This window comes from Oncorhynchus mykiss, chromosome 5, assembly GCF_013265735.2.
Source record: "Oncorhynchus mykiss isolate Arlee chromosome 5, USDA_OmykA_1.1, whole genome shotgun sequence".
NCBI lineage: Eukaryota > Metazoa > Chordata > Actinopteri > Salmoniformes > Salmonidae > Oncorhynchus > Oncorhynchus mykiss.
The window spans coordinates 91,551,322-91,579,187 of NC_048569.1; the positions used below are offsets into that span (position 1 = coordinate 91,551,322).

The following is a 27,866-nucleotide window of genomic DNA, read 5'->3' on the forward strand; positions in this document are numbered from 1 at the left end:
CTGGGGTGGACTGGGGTAGGCTGGGCTGGACTGGGGTAGGCTGGGGTGGATTTGGGTGGACTGGGTTTGTCTGGGCTGGACTGGGGTAGGCTGGGGTGGACTGAGGTAGGCTGGGCTGGACTTGGGTGGACTGGGTTTGTCTGGGCTGGACTGGGGAAGGCTTGGGTGGATTTGGGTGGACTGGGTTTGTCTGGGCTGGACTGGTGTAGGCTGGGGTGGACTGCGGTAGGCTGGGCTGGACTTGGGTGGACTGGGTTTGTCTGGGCTGGACTGGGGTGGACTGGGGTAGGCTGGGCTGGACTTGGGTGGACTGGGTTTGTCTGGGCTGGACTGGGGTAGGCTGGGTGGACTGGGGTAGGCTGGGCTGGACTTGGGTGAACTGGGTTTGTCTGGGCTGGACTGGGGAAGGCTTGGGTGGATTTGGGTGGACTGGGTTTGTCTGGGCTGGACTGGGGTAGGCTGGGCTGGACTTGGGTGGACTGGGTTTGTCTGGTCTGGACTGGGGTAGACTGGGGTAGGCTGGGCTGGACTTGGGTGGACTGGGTTTGTCTGGGCTGGACTGGGGTAGGCTGGGGTGGACTGGGGTAGGCTGGGCTGGACTTGGGTGAACTGGGTTTGTCTGGGCTGGACTGGGGTGGACTGAGGTAGGCTGGGCTGGACTTGGGTGGTCTGGGCTGGACTGGGGAAGCCTTGGGTGGATTTGGGTGGACTGGGTTTGTCTGGGCTGGACTGGTGTAGGCTGGGGTGGACTGGGGTAGGCTGGGCTGGACTTGGGTGGACTGGGTTTGTCTGGGCTGGACTGGGGTAGACTGGGGTGGACTGGGGTAGGCTGGGCTGGACTTGGGTGGACTGGGTTTGTCTGGGCTGGACTGGGGTAGGCTGGGTGGACTGGGGTAGGCTGGGCTGGACTTGGGTAGGCTGGGGTGGACTGGGGTAGGCTGGGCTGGACTTGGGTGGACTGGGTTTGTCGGGGCTGGACTGGGGTAGACTGGGGTAGGCTGGGGTGGATTTGGGTGGACTGGGTTTGTCTGGGCTGGACTGGGGTAGGCTGGGGTGGACTGGGGTAGGCTGGGCTGGACTTGGGTGAACTGGTTTTGTCTGGGCTGGATTGGGGTAGGCTGGGCTGGACCTGGGTGGACTGGGTTTGTCTGGGCTGGACTGGGGTAGGCTGGGTGGACTGGGGTAGGCTGGGCTGGACTTGGGTGGACTGGGTTTGTCTGGGCTGGACTGGGGTAGGCTGGGGTGGATTTGGGTGGACTGGGTTTGTCTGGGCTGGACTGGGGTAGGCTGGGCTGGACTGGGGTAGGCTGGACTTGGGTGGACTGGGTTTGTCTGGGCTGGACTCGGGTAGGCTGGGGTGGACTGGGGTAGGCTGGGCTGGACTTGGGTGGACTGGGCTAGACTGGGGTAGGCTGGGGTGGACTTGGGTGGACTGGTTTTGGCTGGGCTGGACTGGGGTAGGCTGGGGTGGACTGGGGTAGGCTGGGGTGGACTTGGGTGTACTGGGTTTGTCTGGGCTGGACTGGGGAAGGCTTGGGTGGATTTGGGTGGACTGGGGTTTTCTGGGCTGGACTGGGGTGGGCTGGGGTGGACTGGGGTAGGCTGGGCTGGACTTGGGTGGACTGTGTTTGTCTGGGCTGGACTGGGGTGGACTGGGGTAGGCTGGGCTGGACTTGGGCGGACTGGGGTAGGCTGGGCTGGATTTGGGTGGACTGGGTTTTTCTGGGCTGGACTGGGGTAGGCTGGGGTGGACTGGGGTAGGCTGGGCTGGACTTGGGTGGACTGGGTTTGTCTGGGCAGGACTGGGGTAGACTGGGGTGGACTGGGGTAGGCTGGGCTGGACTTGGGTGGACTGGGGTAGGCTGGGCTGGGCTGGACTGGGGTAGGCTGAGCTGGACTTGGGTGGAATGGGTTTGTCTGGGCTGGACTAGGGTAGGAGGGGTGGATTTGGGTGGACTGGGTTTGTCTGGGCTGGACTGGGGTAGGCTGGGCTGGACTGCGGTAGGCTGGGCTGGACTTGGGTGAACTGGGTTTGTCTGGGCTGGACTGGGGTAGACTGGGGTGGACTGGGGTAGGCTGGGCTGGACTTGGGTGGACTGGGGTAGGCTGGGCTGGGCTGGACTGGGGTAGGCTGAGCTGGACTTGGGTGGAATGGGTTTGTCTGGGCTGGACTAGGGTAGGAGGGGTGGATTTGGGTGGACTGGGTTTGTCTGGGCTGGACTGGGGTAGGCTGGGCTGGACTGCGGTAGGCTGGGCTGGACTTGGGTGAACTGGGTTTGTCTGGGCTGGACTGGGGTAGGCTGGGGTGGACTGGGGTAGGCTGGGCTGGACTTGGGTGGACTGGGTTTGTCTGGGCTGGACTGGGGTAGGTGGGGTGGATTTGGGTGGACTGGGTTTGTCTGGGTCGGACTGGGGTAGGCTGGGCTGGACTGGGGTAGGCTGGGCTGGACTGCGGTAGGCTGGGCTGGACTTGGGTGGACTGGGTTTGTCTGGGCTGGACTGGGGTAGGCTGGGCTGGACTTGGGTGGACTGGGTTTGTTTGGACTGGGGTAGGCTGGGCTGGACTTGTGTGGACTGGTTTTGGCTGGGCTGGACTGGGGTAGGCTGGGGTGGACTGGGGTAGGCTGGGCTGGACTTGGGTGGACTGGGTTTGTCTGGGCTGGACTGGGGTAGGCTGGGGTGGATTTGGGTGGAATGGGTTTGTCTGGGCTGGACTGGGGTAGGCTGGGGTGGATTTGGGTGGACTGGGTTTGTCTGGGCTGGACTGGGGTAGGCTGGGTGGACTGGGTTTGTCTGGGCTGGACTGGGGTAGGCTGGGGTGGACTGAGGTAGGCTGGGCTGGACTTGGGTGGACTGGGTTTGTCTGGGCTGGACTGGGGTAGGCTGGGGTGGACTGGGGTAGTCTGGGCTGGACTTGGGTGGACTGGGGTAGGCTGGGGTGGACTAGGGTAGGCTGGGCTGGACTTGGGTGGACTTTGTTTGTCTGGGCTGGACTTGGGTAGGCTGGGGTGGACTGAGGTAGGCTGGGCTGGACTTAGGTGGACTGGGTTTGTCTGGGCTGGGGTGGACTGGGGTAGGCTGGGCTGGACTGGGGTAGGCTGGGGTGGACTGGACTGGGGTCGACTGGGGTGGACTGGACTGGGGTAGGCTGGGGTGGACTGGACTGGGGTAGGCTGGGGTGGACTGGGTGGGGCGGATTATATTGGGCTGGACTGGGGCGGGCTTTACCGGTGAACTAGGGTGGACTGGAATAGGGTGGCTCGAGGTGGGGTGTGGTGGGGGGGTGTACTGGGGTTGGGTTGGGTAGGGTGGACTGGACTGGGGTGGACTGGACTAGACCCTGTCTCCATGTTACAAACACAGTACTGGGGTGGACTGGACTAGACCCTGTCTCCATGTTACAAACACAGTACAGCACGATCACCGTCCAGAGTCATGATGTTGTCATGTTCAGATGGGATTCACCTGAGTCACCTGAGGAAAGCTGGTGTGTGTTTGTTTTTTTACAGCATTATGACACCAAGTGTCCCATGGGATGTCCTGACTTTGCCATCGATGGCGATGAAGAGGACACTGCCAACAAGTAAGGCTCTGATTTAGAATATGCCGATGCCGATAGAGTCCCAGTATACTGTAGTTTGAGTATGTCTGATATCTGACATGGTTCTATGTATTAATCCCTCTTCATCCTCCTACCCATACCAATGCTGCCCTCCAGTGGTTTAGCCCTAAAGTACACTTATTGCATTTGGATCATAGCCTCTTGGACAGATCAATATTCATGAAATTATCATTGATCTGCTGAAATATTTGCAGGCTTATTTATTTAATTATTTATATACAGAATTGATTTGTGTATTTTCTGAATTTTATGTAGTCATTGATTTGCGGATTCATTTTGCTGAATTTAATTGGCTGATTTGATTTCCTGATGAGTTTTTTCTAATGTAATTTTCTCACCTTCAGGATCTCGTCTGAGGACAGTGGGGAGGTGGCGTCTTACACAGAGGACAGCGACGAATCCTATTCGTTGGAGCTGGATACAGACTCCTCCCACACGGGCCAGATGAACCTATTGGAGGAGATCCTGGACTCTCTGAGCACCACCAGCACAGAGCACGGCAAACTCAGCGCCGCCAAGAGCCTGGACTTCAGTTCAATGGACAACATCAACTACAAGGCAACGGTAAAAGAAATACCTGTAACATCTAAACCACACGAATCTAACCCCAGATACATACAGTAGATAGACAGAGCCTGGACGCCTTGGACAATATTGACTATGAGGCACCGGTAAGAGAAAACATCTGTATGTCTAAACTACTCTCTGTGTGTATCTGTGTTCTAGAACACCTCCAACCCCGTCAGTGAGAGCAACCTGCCCCAGGTGTGTACTAGTGGCAGTGGGGTGGTGGGGAGAGGAGGTGTTGGAGGAGGAGAACAGGGAGGGGGCTGGCAGGATGATGGTGCCCTCCACGGGAAGCACCTGCCCCCCTCCCCACGTAGACAACCCAGCAAGAGCAGCCTCAAGAGGCAGAAACATATCCTCTCAACATCCTCTCCACCTGTCCTAGCTCCAGCCTCAGAGCAGGACAACCAGGTCCCCAATCTCCAGCCCAAGACCCAGGCCCCTCAGACCAAGGCCCAGCATAAAATCCAACCTAATCCCCAGGCCCTTTATGACACACCCGCTATCTGTCTCTCTCAGCTCTGTCCAGAGGACACACCTCCATCACCATCCCTGGGAGACCACCACATCTCATCCAACCGGTCTCCAGCACCAACTCGTGCCTCCACATGCAATCCTCCACTGGCAACACACACACCACCGCTAACCCACACTAGAGAGTCCCCAAACCCCCAGTTGCTCAGCCCTGAGTCCAAACCCCAGACCACCTCCAGCATCCTGCGGAGGAAGGTGCTGTCCAAGGAAACGATGAGGCAGTACCAGGACAAGAGTCTCCAGAGGCAGGGCAGTAAGAGTCTGGGGGTGAAGGCCAGGCAGCCTTCAGTGCTGGTGCCCTGGGAGAGAGAGAGCTCAGAGGAGATGGGTCAGGGGGAGGAGCTGGGGCAAGAACAGGGCAGGGTCTCAGGGGCAGAGGAGAAAGGACTTCTGGAGGAGATAGATTCCATGTGTCATCTCGGCTCAGACTATCAGACCAGCCTACAACTGTCCCAGGTCCACTGCAAAAACAACAACACACATGCTAATACCCATTACAACAGCCACAGCAAAGCCACAGACAAGTCTTGAGACAGAAGCAGGGCCAGGGACAAGGGTCAGGGGTGGTTGAGGTAGAAGTTGCCTCTAACCACAGATCTACAATCAGACTGCCCTCCTCAAATCCTAGCCACTGAGGGAAGAAATGCAAAAACAGACCTTGGACCGCAGGAAGTCGCCGTGACACTGCCAGGCAACTGGAAATTATGCGTGTGTTCGCCCTGATACGACTCTTTGACTTACCCTTGTTTTTTTCCCCTCTTCCTGCCAAGTTTAGGGGTCTGAGTTGAAGACCGGTCATCTTGGTTCTCTTTCTAACCTGCTACAGAATTCAAACAAACCGTCTAATAAATGAAACAGACTGACCATGTAAACAAAGACTGACCATGTAAACAAAGACTGACCGTGTAAACAAAGACTTAGCGTGTAAACAAAGACTGACCATGTAAACAAAGAATGACCATGTAAACAAAGACTGGCCGTGTAAACAAAGACTGACCGTGTAAACAAAGACTGACCGTGTAAACAAAGACTGACCGTGTAAACAAAGACTGACCGTGTAAACAAAGACTGACCGTGTAAACAAAGACTGACCGTGTAAACAAAGACTGACCGTGTAAACAAAGACTGACCATGTAAACAAAGACTTAGGGTGTAAACAAAGACTTAGCGTGTAAACAAAGACTGACCATGTAAACAAAGACTGGCCGTGTAAACAAAGACTGGCCGTGTAAACAAAGACTGACCGTGTAAACAAAGACTGACCGTGTAAACAAAGACGGACCGTGTAAACAAAGACTGACCGTGTAAACAAAGACTGACCGTGTAAACAAAGACTGACCGTGTAAACAAAGGGAAAATATGTGGTGGATTTGAACTCACATGAAATGGTACATATTACTCATTTACATGGTACTAAAAGATGAGTGTGTTTTAGTTAATAAAGAAGACATTTAGTCTCCCTCAGATCTGAAAGTATTGTAAAGACACAAAGTCCCCACCCCCCCCCGACCTGAGTAACAGGTTCGTTGTACAGTTGCCTAACACGATGCCTTAAACAGAGCTGTGATTTGCTTTTGGCACGGCTCAGTCTTAAAATGTCTAATATATATTTATAGCTGTTACTTCTGGAAATGTTTGATATGCTTAGATCCACTGTCACATGTCATGAATGTGGAAAAATTGACAACTTTTTCACTGCACGTAAAGATAGTCAAGGTAGTTTAATATATGTTGCTCTGTTTTGTCTGTTTAGAGATGTATGTTTCTCAGGATGCTCCTGTTTGTCAGGACATAAAGGAGAAGAGGAGCTGTGTAAACCGATGATAGGAATAAATAGACAATCCTCTCTCTCTCTTTCTCTCTCTGTCTGTTTCTCTCATCTCTCTCTCTCTGTTTCTCTCCATCTCTCTCTTTCTCTCCATCTCTCTGTCTGTTTCTCTCCATCTCTCTCTGTTTCTCTCCATCTCTCTCTGTTTCTCTCCATCTCTCTCTCTGTTTCTCTCCATCTCTCTCTGTTTCTCTCCATCTCTCTCTGTTTCTCTCTGTTTCTCTCCTTCTCTCCACTTCTTCCTGCTCGCCTTCATTCACCTTTCCTTGCTCACCATCTTATAACATCTCTTTTCATTCTCCTCTCTCTTCTGTCCTTCCCCCTGGTTTTTGGTGCTGACAGCTAAAATGGAGGCTGACAGCTAAAATGGAGGCTGACAGCTAAAATGGAGGCTGACAGTTAAAATGGAGGCCAGTAGAGTTGAGTGCTTTAGGTGGAGTGGGATTTCTCAAACTAAAATCGTTGCTATGTGCGCACACCAAATGAAATGCAAGCTTTCTCCTAAACACTGAGGTGACGCTTTCACACTGTGTTTTACCAGAAGGCTTGAGATGATTGCAGAAGGATAACGAAGCAATACGGCTCTCTTCAGAGAGTATGGACAGATGTCTGAAGTGATTTTAAAAAAAAAATCTCCCATGGAGAGAATGCAAGCCCTTTGGGTAATGTCCAGAGATTGTGACCACTCACTATATTACCACTATAGTACATACAGACAGAAAAAAAGTATTTTCCAGTGCTTGTTTGTGGTTATGTTATGATGATGAGTTTAGCCAGTTTTCTCTAGTGCTGTTGGGTGTGCCAATTTAGCGGTAGCTCCCTCCCTGACTGCCGGGCTGTGCTAACGATGAGGTTGTAAAGTGTTCGCCGTGGTTCTGAGAAGTCTCCGCTATTCATTTGGATCTCAAAGGGCCTGTGTACAATTTGTTGGCCTGTTTTATTTCACTCCCCAAAATATTACCTATTTGGACAGTTTTGAAGTTTGAAAGCTGTCAATATACTATGCAACAAACAAAAAAAAACATTTAAAGTTTCCAAATTCTGAATAGATTTTTACTTTACCACTATTCATGAATTGTAATCAGATCAGGTAATTGATAATCATATTTGTAAATCCATTGATTAACTGATGGTTTCATTAGATTGTCTGTCATTTGGCCAAAATGTGGGTTTGTGTGTAAGAATGAAGGGTGTGCCTTACAGTATATGAGTAATACTCAGTGTGGTCAACACAAGGTGTTAGGGAGAAAATGCCATTGCTAATTGTGTCTTTAAGCTGCTATATGTAACTTTTTGGGTGACCTGACAAAATTCAGTTATAGAGTTATAGATCTGTCGTTCTCATTGAAAGCCAGTCTTAGAAGCGAAGCGGTAGATCTGTTCTATGTGCTTTATTTCTATGCTTAGTTTATGGGTCTTTTACTTTCGATTTTGTACACCAGCTTCAAACAGCTGAAAATAAAAAAAAAATGTGGTTATTGAAAAGATATTTCACAGGGGTTTAGATGGTATGATGATTCTCTATACAATACTTGGTTGTTTTGTCGTGAACTGTTAGGATTTTAGGAACCAGGAAATGGAGGAATGATTTCCGCCTAGTGGATCTTTTAAAAGAGGTCAAGTCCTCTCAACATTTCAATAGCTGTTGTCTGCGGTGTTTCCGCATGTAAAACCACTGGCCCACTCGGTGATGAGATTTAACCACATCCTTAAATGTATGTTGTCAGTTATTTTACCTATGAAACATAGAGTCTAGTAGATCAAATAGGTTGAACTGTCATTCTATCTCTGTTTTCCATGTTTATAATCAAGCTTAGCTTACCGTGTGTGCTGGAAGGGTTTTTCTCTTTGCTAGTATTTCAATGATCTTTCTGACTGAGCTCACAAAATAGAGAATGATCTTTCTGACTGAGCTCACAAAATAGAGAATGATCTTTCTGACTGAGCTCACAAAATAGAGAATGATCTTTCTGACTGAGCTCACAAAATAGAGAATGATCTTTCTGACTGAGCTCACAAAATAGAGAATGATCTTTCTGACTGAGCTCACAAAATAGAGAATGATCTTTCTGACTGAGCTCACAAAATAGAGAATGATCTTTCTGACTGAGCTCACAAAATAGAGAATGATCTTTCTGACTGAGCTCACAAAATAGAGAATGATATTTCTGACTGAGCTCACAGAATAGAGAATGATCTTTCTGACTGAGCTCACAAAATAGAGAATGATCTTTCTGACTGAGCTCACAGAATAGAGAATGATCTTTCTGACTGAGCTCACAGAATAGAGAATGATCTTTCTGACTGAGCTCACAGAATAGAGAATGATCTTTCTGACTGAGCTCACAAAATAGAGAATGATCTTTCTGACTGAGCTCACAAAATAGAGAATGATCTTTCTGACTGAGCTCACAGAATAGAGAATGATCTTTATATTTCTTTGTTGGAAGATGTTCTCTATGTAGTTATGTTTTAAGCTTTGTTTCAGAATGATGAAATATTATTTTCAATGATTGGACATGTTTTTTTTTCCTGATTACAGTATTTTAAAAGGAGTCTTATAATATATAGTATATTGTATCATGATTCACAGAACAAACACCTAAAATGTTATTGTTGTTAGATCTTATTTTTGGGGAAAAGAGGCGTTTTTGTATCATTTAAAACAAGGTGTTAAAAAACTCAAACCATTTTCCATCCAGTCACTCACTAAAGCATGTTACAGTATTTCAGTTCATGAGGTGGCAGAAATTCTTGCAATTAATTGACTTTATTTTTCAGTTTTTTGTTATACATGTATATGAATGATGTCTTTTTAAAGTCAAAATGTTTTTAGTTTTTTTCCTTCAAAATATTACCCGAGCTCTGCTAATCTTATTTAGTTGTTGAATGGTTATTTTCTTATTATTTTTGTTTGTTAATCAAATCTAATGGAGAGAAAGAAAGACGGTGTCAGGTCCGGTAGTATTGTCCAATATCCTTGCCTTGCAAACATGGTGTTGAAATACTGTACTTAGTAGTTATGTTATTATCAAACTGAATTTATTTCTCATGTACTACATGACTACTGTATTTAACTGCTGTGGATTGTGATTGGTTTACTTGAGCAATGTCTTCCTAACACAGTCGGCAAGGAATCCTGTGTGGCTGATTATCAGTGTACTGAACAGCTGGTATTTGTATGACTGAATGTCTGGTTACTGTCTCACTACTTACATGCTGATGCAGAAGAAAACAGGATAAAAGCTGACAGCTTCTATTCTCTTATGATTACATTTCCCTTTTTCCTAACACCCATGTGATATTAAAGATCAAAACCACTGATTGTCAAGAAAACTAACGGAGGCATATCGCTTGTCTTGTAAAACATCCGTTTAGTGACTGACAGTACTGAGAGGGACACAGTTCATTCATTAACCTTGTTCACTGGTCCCTAGACATGGTACTGTAATGATTTGAATATGCCGTGTACAACCTACTGAAGTTTAGTGTGTACAAACTTACTTGACATGGTACTGTAACTTACTTGTATGTTCTCAATGCAGAGAAGAAAACAACATAAGAGGTGAATGTAACGTGGTATGGACTGAGTGGTGCAACTCTATCCACTGTACCCACTGTGAACTTAAACATTCATTATGTTCATGTATATGCAACATTTCCCTGTATTCCATTTTCAATTCTATCTCAATAAATAATAATACGAAAGATCAGTGCGATTCTATTCTCCTTTTAATGAAAGTTGATTATTTACCTCAAAATGACATTTAGAAGCTGTAGACATATCAGGCAACACCATTAACCCATGACTGCTGTTTGCTAGGAGTGGGAAGGGATTGGCAACTCCAGAACTGACAATCTGCTCACTTCACTCTCCTCTTCTCCTTGAGGTTTCTCAACAGTGAACACATTGCCATTGGCATACCCAGTATGGAGTCTTCTGTGGCTGTGGTGGTCATGTTGAAGTGCTCCTTATAGGGTCCAGCTGCAGGACACTGTGGTGCCCTACGACAACCACTCCTGGTGCTCGTCTGTGAGGGAGCGATGATCAGAGCGGAGCTTCTTGTGTTCGATCAGTGTCTCTCCAGTTGGCACAATACTCTGATGCTCCTCTGTAAGTGTCCCCATCACGGCAGGCATTGATTTGATAACTCAGGGTGACACGTTGAGGTCTCAGTGTGGAGGCTGTCGCACAGCTGGGTGTTCAGGTCCAAGAGCTTTCTGGACAGTACTTTGGTCTCCTTGGCCATCCGGTTAGCATTGCTGCGTTGAGGCTCCAGGAGGGCACTGAAGTCACTTTTCCAGGAGGCTGACACTCGAAGGAGGAGACAGCGATATAGAGGCCGGCGTGTGAGATACCTGACGAGAGTACGTCGGATAAATCGCCTCTACCCTCCGTTCTATTGGCGAACGTTCAATCACTGGAGAATAAACTGGATGAGCTTGGTTTGAGACTATCCTATCAATCTGAAGAACTGTAATATTCTATGTTTCTCCGAGTCTTGGCTGAACAAGGACATGGTAAATATAAATATCGTAATGACAGAGTAGTGGTGTCGGGGACACTCAAGGGAGTGGGTGTGTGTCCCACCAGCTGGTGCACGATCTCTAATACCTGATGATAAGCTGCTGACCATACTATTTACAAAGAGGGTTTTCATTTATATTTTTTGTAGCTGTCTATTTACCTCCACAAACCGATGCTGGAACTGAGACCTCACTCATTGAGCTGTATAGGGCCATAAGCAAAGAAGAAAATACTCACCCAGAGGCGGTGCTCGTAGTGGCCAGGGATTTTAATGCAGGAAAACTAAAATCCAATTTACCTCATTTCTACCAGCATGTCACTTGTGCAACTAGAGGCGAAAAACCTCTAGATCACCTTTACTCCACACACAGAGACGCATACAATGTTCTCCCTCGTCCTTCATTTGGAAAATCTGACCATAACTATCCTTCTGATTCCTGCTTACAAGCAAAAACTCAAACAGGAAGTATCAGTGACTCTTGATACAGAAGTGGTCTGATGAAGCGGATACTAAGCTACAGGACTGTTTCTCTAGCACAGACTGGAATATGTTCCGGGATTCATCTGATGGCATTGAGGAGTATACCAGCTCAGTCGCCGACTTCACTAATAAGTGCATCGATGACGTCTTCCCCGCAGTGACCGTACGTACATATCCCAACCAGAAGCCATGGATCACAGGCAACATCCTCACTGAGCTAAAGGCTAGAGCTGACGCTTTTAAGGTGCGGGACACTAATCCGCATGCTTATAAGAAATCTCACTACACCATCCGACCACCATCAAACAGCAAAACGTCAATACAGGACCGAGATTACATTCTACTACAGCAGCTCTTTATTTTGTTATACCTTTATTTAACGAGGCAAGTCAGTTAAGAACAAATGCTTATTTACAATGACGGCCTAGGAACAGGGGGTAAACGGCCTTGTTCAGGGGCAGAACGACAGATTTTTACCTTGTCAGCTCGAGATTCAATCATCTTGCAACCTTTCAGTTACTCGTCCAACGCTCTAACCACTTGGCTACCTGCCGCCCCCAGCTCTGATGCTCGTCGGATGTGGCAGTGTTTGCAAACTATCACGGATTACAAAAGGGAAACCCTAGCGTGAGCAGTCCAGTGACGCGAGCCTACCAGACGAGTGAAATACTTTCTATGCTCACTTCAAGGCTAGCAACACTGAATACCAGCTGTTCCGGACAACGGTGTGGTCATGCTCTCTCTCTCTGGAGGCTTGCTTCCGGCCAGGCACTTAGTGCTTTCTGTGCATCCACAGCTTCATCTTCTGCAGCTCTTTAATGCTGCTGTGCCTCTTACTGTGAATTTTTCAGCCAGCAAAACTAGTGCACTCGATGTGCTCTAGGTCATTGGACATCATTAGACATGCACCTGGTTATTCTTGTAAATGTTATGGCCAACTGTGGTTACACCTCTTGGTTTTTTTCCAGAACAGCGGTTCCCCTTTCAGAGGATTCAGCAGGATGTCATGTATTGGTTAATCCTGTAGAGTGCCAAGGTCTGTTCCTATGGTCTTACATGCATGAAACTATTTCTGTGACTCTACAGGTTGCATGTCCTAATATGAAGGCAATATGATAACGGTGGCTAAATACCAGAGGTGACGAGCCATTAAGAGGAGTCACTATGAGGATGACGTAAGAAGAACAAATGTATAAGTATTCTGTGCCAAGACTGGAAGGCAGTTGTTATCATGATCCAGCTCGGCTTTTATTATGAAGTAAAAGTATTTGAACTCACAGGCTCCGGTATTTGTGAAATATGATTGACCAAATATTTCCACAACACTCTCCACGGCCAGAAGAGCACACTCCTCTAGTGGTGTTTGCTGCTGAGAGAGGGAAGCCTGAAGGGCATACTGGAAGTGCTGGCTCTCCTCCTCCAACAGCTCAGAGTCCTGTTGGTCGGCTTTAAGGAGCAGGGAATCCAGGGAAGCTTCCTTCGCTGTGTTCTGCTCCTGCAAGGCCTTCAATGCCAGCAGGATGCTGTGCATGTTGGCACTGTGAGTCTTCCCTCGAAAGCTGAAGCCATTTTATTGGCTTCCAGCTGGAGCCTGACATTTCTTCCACTGCTCCTCAGCTAGTGAAGCCTGAAGAGAAGCTTTGGCTGACCTCGCGCTTACCAATGCCTCTCTGTGAGGCCAGCTCTGAATCGCTCCTATCATCACTGAGGACCTCAGGGCACACAGGCACCTGTAACACAATATATTATTTTAAGTGTAGCCATCCTCTTTCCCACAACATATTAACTCACCTAAAGAACAGCAGAATTACTGTGACCAGTTCACTCAATAGTAGTTCAATCGAGTACTGGATTAACTGAATAAACAGCAGAGACAGAATGCAATATGGAATTGCATTAAATACTTTGGGGTATGGCACCTCGTCTCAGAGGAATGCTCCTTGGAGCCAGATGCTGATGACAGGTAACCCTTTGCTGGGCAGCTGACAACACAGAAAGAGAACTCTTCCTGCTGGTCCTCAAGGATTGGAGGAGGCAGACTCCTCCTGCACCTCCTTGGCTGACCTTTCATGCACTTCCTTGGCTGACTCCTCCTACTGCTCCTTGGACCTGAGCCCGAGGACCATGGCTCAGGACTACCCTTGCTGTCCCCAGTCCACCTGGCCGTGCTGCTGCTCCAGTTTCAACTGTTCTGCCTGCGGCTATGGAACCCTGACCTGTTCACCGGATGTGCTACCTGTCCCAGACCTGCTGTTTTCAACTTTCTAGAGACTGCAGGAGCAGTAGAGATACTCTCAATGAGCGGCTATGAAAAGCCAACTGACATTTACTCTTGAGGTGCTGACGTGCTGCACCCTCGACAACTACTGTGATTATTGTTATTTGACCATGCTGGTCATTTATGAACATTTGAACATCTTGGCCATGTTCTGTTATAATCTCCACCCGGCACAGCCAGAAGAGGATTGGCCACCCCACATAGCCTGGTTCCTCTCTAGGTTTCTTCCTAGGTTTTGGCCTTTCTAGGGAGTTTTTCCTAGCCACCGTGCTTCTACACCTGCATTGCTTGCTGTTTGGGGTTTTAGGCTGGGTTTCTGTACAGCACTTTGAGATATCAGCTGATGTAAGAAGGGCTATATAAATTGATTTGATACTTTGTGTCAAAGTTTAACAAGGACTCTCTCCTCCTCACCAGTGTCATAATCAAAGATATGATCAAGGGCCTCACATACAGTATATTGTTTGGTCATTGTGCTTCCACAGAATGAATTGTAGGGCCTCAAAAAAGATATATATACCAGAGCTGCTAGAAAAGTTCTATATATTATTGAAACAATTTTGCGATTGTTTGTGAGAATGCCAACAGGTGTGGTTCCCGTGGGGGAAAGATTCAATTGGGGAAAGGTTCCCGTGGGTGTTGCCATGGAAGCCAAGAAGGGGAGTGAAGTGTGTGTGTGTTTACTCAAACACACATGCATGTGGGGGTCTGGGAGAGGAAGTGTGTCCATCTGATGAATGGGCATGTGCCTGAACTCAATTTTATACAGTAATTGTAGTCTCACCCATTCATTTCTAATGACCGGTCATTTTTGATCGGGAACACCACAGCTGTACAAAAGTTAAATAAAACACCCCAAATTTTATGAACATCATCCAAATGTATTTTGTGTGTTCAGATGCCCTGTATAGGCAAAGACATGGAACCTTAAAACCAATCCGATTAAATTAGCTACATTTTTCAGAGAGAGAACTTGGAAATCGGTCCAATTCGACCTGAACACAGCCGGAGGGTTAATTGTTTTTGAATGATACAAAATGATACCTGCCATTTAAAAGAATAGGAACCAGTATTTCTTCTTTAAAATAATCTGGGTAACTATTATTATTATTATTATTATTATTATTTGGAGATAAAGCAGAATGTGGTTATTTAGTCTACTGTGTATGAAACAATGACACAGAACAGATAGTATTACATTGCAAATTATTTGACAAAATACACTATATCTCTGTCCTACTGCTCACCAAAATACACTATATCTCTGTCCTACTGCTCACCCAAATACACTATATCTCTGTCCTACTGCTCACCCAAATACACTATATCTCTGTCCTACTGATCACCCAAATACACTATATCTCTGTCCTACTGCTCACCCAAATACACTATATCTCTGTCCTACTGCTCACCCAAATACACTATATCTCTGTCCTACTGCTCACCCAAATACACTATATCTCTGTCCTACTGATCACCCAAATACACTATATCTCTGTCCTACTGCTCACCCAAATACACTATATCTCTGTCCTACTGCTCACCCAAATACACTATATCTCTGTCCTACTGATCACCCAAATACACTATATCTCTGTCCTACTGCTCACCCAAATACACTATATCTCTGTCCTACTGCTCACCCAAATACACTATATCTCTGTCCTACTGCTCACCCAAATACACTATATCTCTGTCCTACTGATCACCCAAATACACTATATCTCTGTCCTACTGATCACCCAAATACACTATATCTCTGTCCTACTGCTCACCCAAATACACTATATCTCTGTCCTACTGATCACCCAAATACACTATATCTCTGTCCTACTGCTCACCCAAATACACTATATCTCTGTCCTACTGATCACCCAAATACTACTGGACTGTTTTAAGGTGCAACAACTTTCTATCACACCTTTCTAGATTTTTTAAATATATATATATATATTTTAAACCTTTATTTAACTAGGCAGTTAAGACTAAATTATTATTTACAATGACGGCCTACACCGGCCAAACCAAGATGATGCTGGGCCAATTGTGTTCCGCCCTATGGGACTCCAAATAACAGCCGGTTGGGATACAGCCTGGATTCCAACCAGGGTGTCTGTAGTGACGCCTCTAGCACTGAGATGCAGTGCCTTAGACCACTACACCACTCGGGACTTCCAGACCACAGATACTACTTCAGCCTTAAAATGTTTGATATTGTTCTGAGCTGCCACAGTTTTCAAGAGTAGCTTCTGGCTGTCCTTGCTGTCAGCCAGCTTCTCTTTCTCTGTAGGGGGCCGTATCAGCCGCTGAGACTTGGCAGCAAATCCAGCCTTCAGCTTGCAGATGATCCTCTTCTGGCCTGCCAGGTGTTCCAGCCTCTGGTTCAAACAAGTTCTCTGGCTGAGGCTTACTCTGTTCACAAGAGAGACCATGGCCATAATGTACATGTTAAATCACAGTGGACACATGGATCCATGACTTGGCTAAATAAAACGTGTGTGTCTGGAGACAATGTAAAAATATCAGTAACCTTTTGAGCCTCTGATTGACATCTTGTCCTTTTTCCTTCTCTCATCCTGTGAAAGTTTATGATAAATTTCAGTCTTAAAAGGAAGGCTACTTGACTGTGTCAGTAACCTAGGCTACACTTCTAGGAAAAATGTTCTAGGTCCATGTATAACCCTCTGTGGAAAGAGTTCTACATAGAACCCGAAAGGGTTCTTCAAAGGATACTGCCATAGGGACCACCAAATGGTGTACCAGTTAACTTAAGCCTACTCTGTTATAGCCAATGGTTTTTGGTTTGGAAGTCTGCAGGACCTGAAAGGATGGAGTAGATGAATCACTTAGAAAATGAACTATTTTACTAATTTACTATTTTACAGATAATGTGATATAAGGTTTAAAAATGTGTGGTTCTTACAGTAGACATACATTTATTTACATTAGCGTAGAAGACCATCGGTTTTTAATTTTTATTGTTGAAATTAAGCATAAATGATACATCAACGTTCAGAAAGGGTTAAATAAATCATAAATTATACATCAACGTTCAGAAAGGGTGAAATAAATCATAAATTATACATCAACGTTCAGAAAGGGTTAAATAAATCATAAATGATACATCAACGTTCAGAAAGGGTTAAATAAATCATAAATGATACATCAACGTTCAGAAAGGGTTAAATAAATCATAAATGATACATCAACGTTCAGAAAGGGTTAAATAAATCATAAATGATACATCAACATTCAGAAAGGGTTAAATAAATCATAAATGATACATCAACATTCAGAAAGGGTTAAATAAATCATAAATGATACATCAACGTTCAGAAAGGGTTAAATAAATCATAAATGATACATCAACGTTCAGAAAGGGTTAAATAAATCATAAATGATACATCAACGTTCAGAAAGGGTTAAATAAATCATAAATTATACATCAACGTTCAGAAAGGGTTAAATAAATCATAAATGATACATCAACGTTCAGAAAGGGTTAAATAAATCATAAATGATACATCAACATTCAGAAAGGGTTAAATAAATCATAAATGATACATCAACGTTCAGAAAGGGTGAAATAAATCATAAATGATACATCAACGTTCAGAAAGGGTTAAATAAATCATAAATGATACATCAACGTTCAGAAAGGGTTAAATAAATCATAAATTATACATCAACATTCAGAAAGGGTTAAATAAATCATAAATGATACATCAACGTTCAGAAAGGGTTAAATAAATCAAATTATACGTCAACATTCAGAAAGGGTTAAATAAATCATAAATGATACATCAACGTTCAGAAAGGGTTAAATAAATCAAATTATACATCAACATTCAGAAAGGGTTAAATAAATCATAAATGATACATCAACGTTCAGAAAGGGTTAAATAAATCATAAATGATACATCAACGTTCAGAAAGGGTTAAATAAATCATAAATGATACATCAACGTTCAGAAAGGGTTAAATAAATCATAAATGATACATCAACATTCAGAAAGGGTTAAATAAATCATAAATGATACATCAACGTTCAGAAAGGGTTAAATAAATCATAAATGATACATCAACGTTCAGAAAGGGTTAAATAAATCATAAATGATACATCAACGTTCAGAAAGGGTTAAATAAATCATAAATGATACATCAACATTCAGAAAGGGTTAAATAAATCATAAATGATACATCAACGTTCAGAAAGGGTGAAATAAATCGTAAATTATACATCAACGTTCAGAAAGGGTTAAATAAATCATAAATTATACATCAACGTTTAGAAAGGTCTTTGTCCCAAATAGCACCCTATTTCTAATGTAGTGCACCACTTTTGACCCGATCGTATAGGGCTCTGGTCAAAAGTAGTGTACTAGCCTATATAGGGAATTAGGGTGCCCTTTAAAAGAAACACACACACACACACACACAGCTTCACAGCAAGATCTTAGTGAGCTTGATAGGTTTGTATTTTTATTTCATTAAAGAGAGTTTATAAATTAGAGAAATTAGAGGTTGTAAATGAGAGATATTACATGATAGAAATTACAGATTATAAATGAGAGATTTTAAATGAGAGATTATAAATGACAAACATGTCTGAAATTCTAAAATTGCATTTTCGTTCCCCCCAGTTTCATCATTGGAATTTGATACAGAACGAGGTAATTGTGTGCTTTAGGACCATGCGGATGCCTCCAAATGGTCGGGTAGGCTGTTCTAAAACGAAAGTTGCACCACTGTAAATTGCAACCGTTTTCTTGGTCTATCTTGGTCTATTCTTTATCATTAAAAAAAAATCAAGTAGTCATATTATAGTTAACATTGATTTATTTATTTAACCAGGTAGGCAGGTAGCCTATAACCTGACACAGCAGGCCTGTAGCCTATAACCTGACGCAGCAGGCCTGTAGCCTATAACCTGACACAGCAGGCCTGTAGCCTATAACCTGACGCAGCAGGCCTGTAGCCTATAACCTGACGTAGCAGGCATGTAGCCTATAACCTGACGTAGCAGGCCTGTAGCCTATAACCTGACGTAGCAGGCATGTAGCCTATAACCTGACGTAGCAGGCCTGTAGCCTATAACCTGACGCAGCAGGCCTGTAGCCTATAACCTGACGTAGCAGGCCTGTAGCCTATAACCTGACGCAGCAGGCATGTAGCCTATAACCTGACGCAGCAGGCATGTAGCCTATAACCTGACGCAGCAGGCATGTAGCCTATAACCTGACGTAGCAGGCCTGTAGCCTATAACCTGACGCAGCAGGCCTGTAGCCTATAACCTGACGCAGCAGGCATGTAGCCTATAACCTGACGCAGCAGGCATGTAGCCTATAACCTGACGCAGCAGGCCTGTAGCCTATAACCTGACGCAGCAGGCCTGTAGCCTATAACCTGACGCAGCAGGCCTGTAGCCTATAACCTGACGCAGCAGGCCTGTAGCCTATAACCTGACGCAGCAGGCCTGTAGCCTATAACCTGACGTAGCAGGCCTGTAGCCTATAACCTGACGCAGCAGGCCTGTAGCCTATAACCTGACGCAGCAGGCCTGTAGCCTATAACCTGACGTAGCAGGCCTGTAGCCTATAACCTGACGCAGCAGGCCTGTAGCCTATAACCTGACGCAGCAGGCCTGTAGCCTATAACCCGACGCAGCAGGCCTGTAGCCTATAACCTGACGCAGCAGGCCTGTAGCCTATAACCTGACGCAGCAGGCCTGTAGCCTATAACCTGACGTAGCAGGCCTGTAGCCTATAACCCGACGCAGCAGGCCTGTAGCCTATAACCTGATGCAGCAGGCCTGTAGCCTATAACCCGACGCAGCAGGCCTGTAGCCTATAACCTGACGCAGCAGGCCTGTAGCCTATAACCTGACGCAGCAGGCCTGTAGCCTATAACCTGACGCAGCAGGCCTGTAGCCTATAACCTGACGCAGCAGGCCTGTAGCCTATAACCTGACGCAGCAGGCCTGTAGCCTATAATCCAATGCAGCAGGCCTGTAGCCTATAACCTGACGTAGCAGGCCTGTAGCCTATAACCTGACGCAGCATGCCTGTAGCCTATAACCTGACGCAGCAGGCCTGTAGCCTATAACCCAACGCAGCAGGCCTGTAGCCTATAACCTGACGTAGCAGGCCTGTAGCCTATAACCCAATGCAGCAGGCCTGTAGCCTGATCAGCGACAACAACGAAACAGCCTATAGGGAGGAGGTCAGAGACCTGTCAGTGTGGTGCCAGGACAATAACGTCTCCCTCAACGTGATCAAGACAAAGGAGATGATTGTGGACTACAGGAAAAAGAGGACCGAGCACGCCCCCATTCTCATTGACTGGGCTGCAGTGGAGCAGATTGAGAGCTTCAAGTTTCTTGGTGTAATGGACCAACGTAAAAAACATGATGTATCAGTAATAATTGCTTTTGTGTGAAAACACACAGAACAAACTAATATACCATTTGGCAGACACTTGTATCCAAAGCAACTTACAGTCATGTGTGCATACATTTTGTATGTGTGGCCCCGGTGGGAATCGAACCCACGACTCTTGGCATCGCAAGCACCACGCTAGACCAACTGAACCACACAGGACAAACTATATTATTCAACACTTATAACTCTGTTATATGGAAGTAATCCTTGTTTGTGAGTTCAAAAAGCCTTTTGTTTAACACTTTTACGGACAAATCAGCCATGCCTCACTGTGAGACCATGCCCTCTCTTTCTCTGAAGATTAGTTAAATGTCTAAATACACTTAAAGCCAGGCTACACTAAACAAACATATGTATTTTGTATGTATCTGATGCTGTGCACCTTAGAGGAAAGTGCAGAAGTGGAGGGAAGGAGATGTGTGGCGTAGATGACTCATTCATATATTTTTATGCACATATTCTTCATTCCTTTACACTTGTGTGTATAAGGCAATTGTTGTGAATTGTTGGTTTAGATTACTCGTTGGTTATTACTGCATTGTCGGAACTGGAAGCACAGGCATTTCGCTACACTCGCATTAATATCTGCTAACCATGTGTATGTGACAAATTAAATTTGATTGATTTGCTAGCTGAGACTCTGTACTTTACCGTATTTTACAGGAAATACTATTTAATCTACGCCACACATCTCCTTCCCACAGCTAGCTATGACATAACTTGTCGCGTAGCGCTGAGGGATCAGAGGAGAGGTTTAGGGTTAGGGGAAACACATTCAGGAAGCTGTGTCCGCTGAAAAGACCGGAGGGAAGGAGATGTGTGGCGTAGATGAAATGGAACTTCCTGTAAAATAAGGTAAAGTACAGAGTCTCACCTAGCTGTGACATCACTTGTCGCGTAGCGCTGAGGGACCAGAGGCGAGGTTTAGGGTTAGGGGAACACATTCAGGAAGCTGTGTCCGCTGATAAGACTGGAGGGAAGACATACGTAAAGACAAATACACACAATTTCAACGTTTTTTTTTTGTTTTTTTGTTGTTGAGAATAAGACGGATAATTTGTAAGAGTTTCTTTTGGCGTTACCTTTAGGACGTATGGTCTCTGGGTAGTGTGATCGTCGCTCCTGGACATGGCAGGTCTCTATGGACTGAAGATCCTGCTGCTGTGTACTGGGCTCATAGAGCTGGCCATATGTAAGTACAGTATGATACCCAGGGGATGGGGCTGATGGGAGGGCTGTTATCCCTTTAATGGTGACAGGGCTGTGGGGCCTAAATTCACCAATAAAGTACATGGAATTGTTTAAGAAAATGTAGCCCGATGCGATCACTCAAGGAGTGTAAGAGGTGCATTTAATAAGGTTGATCAAATCTAATTTACTTGAGGCATTTTTCTACAGGAATTTCAAATGTTGACAATGGATCAATCATGTTTGGGAGAGGGATAAAGGACTGTGGTTCAAGCAGGATATGGTATACTTATTTTCAGACCATTCAAATAACTTTGTTAGGTTTAACTATTAAAAGTGAGTTGGAATAGAGTAACTCTGAGATTGTCAAGTCCTTCTCAAAACTGTCTGGGTGGGCGTCACCTGGAGGACTAGCTTTTAAAGAGGAGTCTGCTGAGTTGGTCCCCTCATGTTTCCCTCAGAGAAAGGACACACCTGATGATTAGTCAAATTCTTACTCTTAACTTGATACACTAAAATGCATTCAGTGATTGGATATCTATCTAGATCAGGGACTTAACATCTAAGTAATAATCTGAAGCTAATACCTGCCTTTCACTGTGCAACAATGCTACATTCAAAACCTCTTGCTCTGTGTGCAAAAGTACACCCTTGTTTGTGTATATTTAGCGTGAATCTCCAATACATGTGAATGTTCTGAATGTAGAATGTACTTCTATCAACTGCAGTAAGATACACAGAGTTTAGATGTGGGGTTCTTTTTAGACAGATCACAGCTCAACCACTTCCATCTTCCGTTTTGAGCGGCCTTTTCCATTTTGTCTGCACTGTCGTGGAAATGTCCTGTATTACCAAGAAATGAGAGAGCAAATCACACACTTAAACTTCACTTTTAACAATAATTAAGCTTTTGCAATAGCATTTGACTTTCAACATTTCAGTATCTCTAATGAAAAGTTGAGAGTGGTCAACATAATGGCAACTGAGATATTTTATTGCAAAGATGGGGAAGAATGGGGAGATCGCTGAATGTGGAAACAAGCTACATACATAACAGGAGGTATTTCCTAACATCAGTTCAGTCTTTACTGTGTAGTTAAGCAGTGACCACCAAGTGTTTCCCTCGTGATTCCTACTGTGATGCTCATCCAGTGGATGCATTGACCTTCTTCTTCTTTCGGTATGGGAGCGGCTATTGTTTGCTGGACTCCTGTCCTGAGCCTGCTGTTGGCTCGAGCTGGAGTGGCTGTTATTTAAGTCCCGCAGTGGGACTGAACGGTCATCAGTCGAGTCCGTACCATGTTGTCTTTCCAGGACCGGTTGTCCCTGAGTCACTGTCCATATGGCAACTGTAATGAGAATGCTCAAGACCAGAGCAAGAAACATTATGCGTAGAGTCTGGGCCTGATCCTCCCATCTAGTCGGTGACTTCCGGCGTCTCTGGTCCTCCATCCTCAGGGTCTGGTGGGCAGTATGGCACCTGGCCTTGAGCTAATATGCCAGCTCTAGTGAGTGCAAAGAGTTCTGCTGCTTGAGCAGAAAGGTGGGAGGGTAATTTAGCACTTTCCAGTGTGGTTGAGGCAGTAGTAACTGCATACGCAACCAATGGTTCTCCTTTCTCAGAACGCTGAGCAGAGCCATCTACAAACAGTTACAAATGTGCATTTTGCAAAGCGACATCAGTTAAATCCGACTTGGTTTCAAGACAAGCTCCACCAGTTCAGCACAGTCGTGAGGCTCTCCATCGTCCTCGGTGAGCAACAGAGTAGCAGATTTTAACACAGTGCGCCTCTTCAGGGTCACATGACACATTGTCAGAAGAACATTCTGATAATGGAGCAGTCGAGCTGGTGTTAGATGGGCCGTCTTTGCCTGTGAAATAAGAGCATGTACAGCATGAGGAATGTGTACAGTGAGTTCACACATGGCAACAATGTCTGCACAAGCCAACACAGCTTCAGTAGCAGCAGCCACAGCTCTCAAACAACAAACCAGACCTCTGGCCACACTGTCCAGCTGTTTGGAATAATACCCAAATGGGTGCAGCTTTCCTCCATGTTCCTGTGTTAAAACAGATGACATAAAACCATTTTTGTCACAAACAAAGAGGTTAAAAGGTTTGGAATGGTCAGGGAGCCCCAAACAGGGAGAAGTAGTCATGAGTTGTTCCAGTCTGGTCAGAGCAGTCAGTCCCTCTGTTGTCCACTTCATTTTGTCAATCATTGCCATTTTTGTGGCCATAAATAAGGTCAGCAAGCGGCTGCACCACCTCAGCATAGTCAGGTAACCACGCCCCACGCCCTGCCATACCAGTCAATGACATCATGTGTCGTTTAGTAACCGGCTGTGGGACAGAGAGAATAGCCTGTATCCTCTCTTTACCCAGCTGCCTGCCATTGGGAGAGATGTCATAACCCAAATACCTCACTGTCTGTGAAACCAACTGTAACATCTTCTTTGAAACGTTGTGGCCATTCTCAGCGAGAAATACCAACAGAGCCCGAGTATCAGTTTCACAAGTTTCCATTCAGCTGGAGCACAACAACAAATCATCCACATACTGAATCAGAGTGCTGATTCATCCACATACTGAATCAGAGTGCTGATTCATCCACATACTGAATCAGAGTGCTGATTCATCCACATACTGAATCAGAGAGCTGATTCATCCACATACTGAATCAGAGAGCTGATTCATCCACATACTGAATCAGAGAGCTGATTCATCCACATACTGAATCAGAGAGCTGATTCATCCACATACTGAATCAGAGAGCTGATTCATCCACATACTGAATCAGAGTGCTGATTCATCCACATACTGAATCAGAGTGCTGATTCATCCACATACTGAATCAGAGAGCTGATTCATCCACATACTGAATCAGAGAGCTGATTCATCCACATACTGAATCAGAGAGCTGATTCATCCACATACTGAATCAGAGAGCTGATTCATCCACATACTGAATCAGAGAGCTGCCCTCAGGGGGTATAAAACCCTCCAGATTTTGTTCTAAAACCACTGAAAAAATAGCGGTGGATTCCACGTAACCCATTGGAGTCCAAGTAAATCGCTTTCCTAGAAACGTGAAGGCAAACCAGAACTGAGATTCTGGTGCCACTGGAATACTGAAAAATGCATTCGTCAAATCAATCACAGAGAACCACTCTGCTGTGGGTGGTACTGCCCCAACAGTGTAGTAACATTAAGTACCACCGGGGCACAGGCAAAAACTGCATCGTTCGCAGGCCTTAAGTCCTGGACCAATCTCCAATCACCTGAAGGTTTTCTAACAGGCAAGATAGGGGTGTTACAGGGTGATTCTAGACAGGGAATTAAAGCACCATTAGCTAACAAGGATGCATGAACAGGAGTAATACCTGCTATTGCCTCCCTACTGAGTGGATACTCTGCTCTAGATGGGCGCCTGGTATCTTTAGGAGTGACTACCATTGGCGCAGCTCCCTTTATTCTCCCAAAATCATACTTGTCCCTTGCCCATAGGCATTCAGGGACCCCTCTCAGGAGGGGTGAGTCTTCACTCAACAACATGATATTGGTAGAAAAAGAAACCTGATCAACACCATGCACACCCCTCTCAGTTGGAGTTCCGGGTAACAGCTTGTCAGTGTGCTGGGTGAATAAGTTGACCCATCAGGGCGCATCTCCAAGTCTGTAGCATCAAACAAGCATTTCACCCAAATTCCAGTATCCACCCATTCTACTCTGTCTGATTTTGCCAGGGACACATTTGGTGCGCTGTCCTCAAACAGGTAGAGCTCTTTCTGTGCAGGGTTAGATTAAACCCTAAAGCACAGAAATCACTGCTACAGTATAAACCCTCACACTGCACTGACTCATCCTGTAATGTAGCACACAGCCATTGTTTCTCATAATGGAGATCTCTTGTCAAGAGATGGGAGATGGTGAAAAATGGGAGGTGCAATGTAAGCCTGCTTCAGACATGAAACTGCCCTCGTTGTCCCAATGGGTTTTGGCCATTGAGAAAACACGAGCAATATTGGGCACATCAACATCCCATGCATAATACCAGTCACAAAACTCAGACATTAACATCAATTGCTCCCCCCCTTCCTCCTCTTCTTCATGAATAACAGTTAAACCGGTTTGGCCACATGTTATGTTGATGCCAAGTTTACACAGGAGGTCCCTGCCCATCAGATTGACAGGACAGTCGTCAGAGTAGAGAAATTGATGTTGACACTTCTCCTCACAAAAGGAGACAGGCAGTGGAATTGTTACCTGCTCTCTGAGTGGGAGGCCTGAAGCCCCTACAGTTGTGACTATTTCATTAGACATGGGAGGTTTTATCATAGCCTTGCAGTTAATGACAGACATAGCAGCCCCAGTATCAACAAGAAATATTAGTGACTCACCATTGACGCAAGCCTCCACTGTTGGCTCTACTCTCAGAAGGGTGTGACACTTTAAAAACAAATGCTCTTGTTGCTCTGAGGATTTTAGCACAACTGTCCCTGTCTTCTCATCATGTCAATACTCCTCCTCCAGTCCCTGTCCTGGATTGTACAGGGTGTCTGTGCCGGCGGCCCCGTCTGCCAGGCTCCAGGTTGTCCTCTGCCTAGAGGGACTCCTTGTGTGCCCTACTGTTGCTGTTGCTGGACCCCGTGAGGTGGCCCGACCTGCCATTGGTTGGGAGGTGGCTGCCACGGCTGTTGTTGGAATGGGGCTGTCCATGCATGTGCTCCTTTTCCTCCTCTTCTTGCCCCCTCCTCTCGGGCCCCTCCTGCCTTTGTTCCTCTGTGGATTCGTTGGCTCGGAGCAGTCAGCAGCAAAATGACCCGGCTTCCCACAGTTGTAACACTTGCGCACTCCACCCCTCACCAGGGTGTCTTTCAGCAGATCCCCATATCTCAAAGTGCTGTACAGAAACCCAGGCTAAAACCCCAAACAGCAAGCAATGCAGGTTTTGAAGCACGGTGGCTAGGAAAAACTCCCTAGAAAGTCCAAAACCTATGGATCTCTTGTGTCATGGAAATTTCCTGTATTACCAAGTAATGAGAGAGCAAATCACACACTTATTAAACTTCACCTTTAATAATAATTAAGCTTTTGCAATCGCATTTGACTTTCAACATTTCAGTATCTCTAATGAAAAGTTGAGAGTGGTCAACATAATGGCAACTGAGATATTTTATTGCAAAGATCTACCCCCTAGTCGACATGACAAACTACAGATAATAGGAGCTTCACAAAGAAAGATTTTTACTTGAGAGAGGAGTATCCCATATCCAGACAGCATTAGCTATAAATTATCGTTCAGTTTGGTCTGCTAAACGAAGTTCTAATCTGTTTCTTGGTACATCATAATACCAAAACATTACCTCATCCAATGGATATATCAATTGTCAATTCTCGATACTCCCATCTCAAATACAACTCCTCCTGGACAAGCTCACTGAAGACAGTGAGCCTCTTAGGTCATATACTAGCTCAAGATAAGGGCAACCTTAGAGGGGACATACACTGTTTCCAGATACTGCCATCCTCCTCCCCCTAATGAGAAAAGTAGGGAGTGACTAGCACACAAACATTGTGGAGCCAAGAGATAATTGGTTCCCCCTCAATCATTCCTTCACATGGTTTAAAAGATACGTTCACATATGATGACAAGCCTGACCTCTCCCCTCTCTGGGGCCCAAGTAATTGAGCCCTAGCAGAGAAAGGATAACTGCAAACTGCCAACACTATAGTCCAAAAAGAAGACATTCTAATGACAAACATCTCACATAAGCATTATTATGTCAATCTGTTACCCAACTAATTATGATTCATCCCCAACAGCACTTCCTGGTATAGCTATGGCTGAGATCAGGGCCGGTCCTTACCGTTCTGCCACACTATGCGAAACCAAAAAAATGCACCGGCAAAACTAGAATAGTCCCAGTAAGCAAAATAAATTTGAAAAGAGGTCTAAAATATATATTTTCCAGACGCTGAAGTTAGGTTCAATTTAGGTTCTGAATGAAAGGTGAAAATATGTGTTTTCCATACGTTTAAAATAAATATTTTTCAGGACGTTGAAAAAAAACACATTTTCTTGATGTTGAAATCAGGTTAATTTCGGTTTTGAATGACAGTTGAAAATATGTCATTTATAGCCTTGATTTATTTGGGACAAATCAAGACTAGTCCATACCGTACAAAATGTGAACCAAACATTATTGATTTAGATTTGGTCTGGACCGGACCAAAAATCAATGTCCGTGGACGTGGAAGTCAGGCCGGTCCAAAAAAAGAATTCCAAAAGGCGTCGGCCCATGCTTACTGAGGTGTAGCCTACAGTATGGCCTGAAATTCAATTTTATGAATGCCCATCTATGTGGTAAGCCTACCGTTTTTAAAGCACAAAAAAAT

At 45.4% G+C, this 27,866-nt stretch overlaps 1 protein-coding gene across 2 annotated transcripts in view; it reads left to right on the top strand.

The window, feature by feature from the left end:
• The window catches only part of LOC110524795 (DENN domain-containing protein 1B), a 222,739-nt gene extending 212,475 nt beyond the window's left edge, over nucleotides 1-10,264 (top strand). For both annotated transcript variants that reach the window (XM_036978765.1, XM_036978766.1), the window contains 3 exons: nucleotides 3,510-3,583; nucleotides 3,967-4,186; nucleotides 4,349-10,264. In XM_036978765.1, the coding sequence (XP_036834660.1) occupies nucleotides 3,510-3,583; nucleotides 3,967-4,186; nucleotides 4,349-5,254 (1,200 nt within the window). In that variant the 3' untranslated portion in view covers nucleotides 5,255-10,264. The remainder of the gene's footprint in view (nucleotides 1-3,509; nucleotides 3,584-3,966; nucleotides 4,187-4,348) is intronic.
• Nucleotides 10,265-27,866: the final 17,602 nt, after the last annotated feature.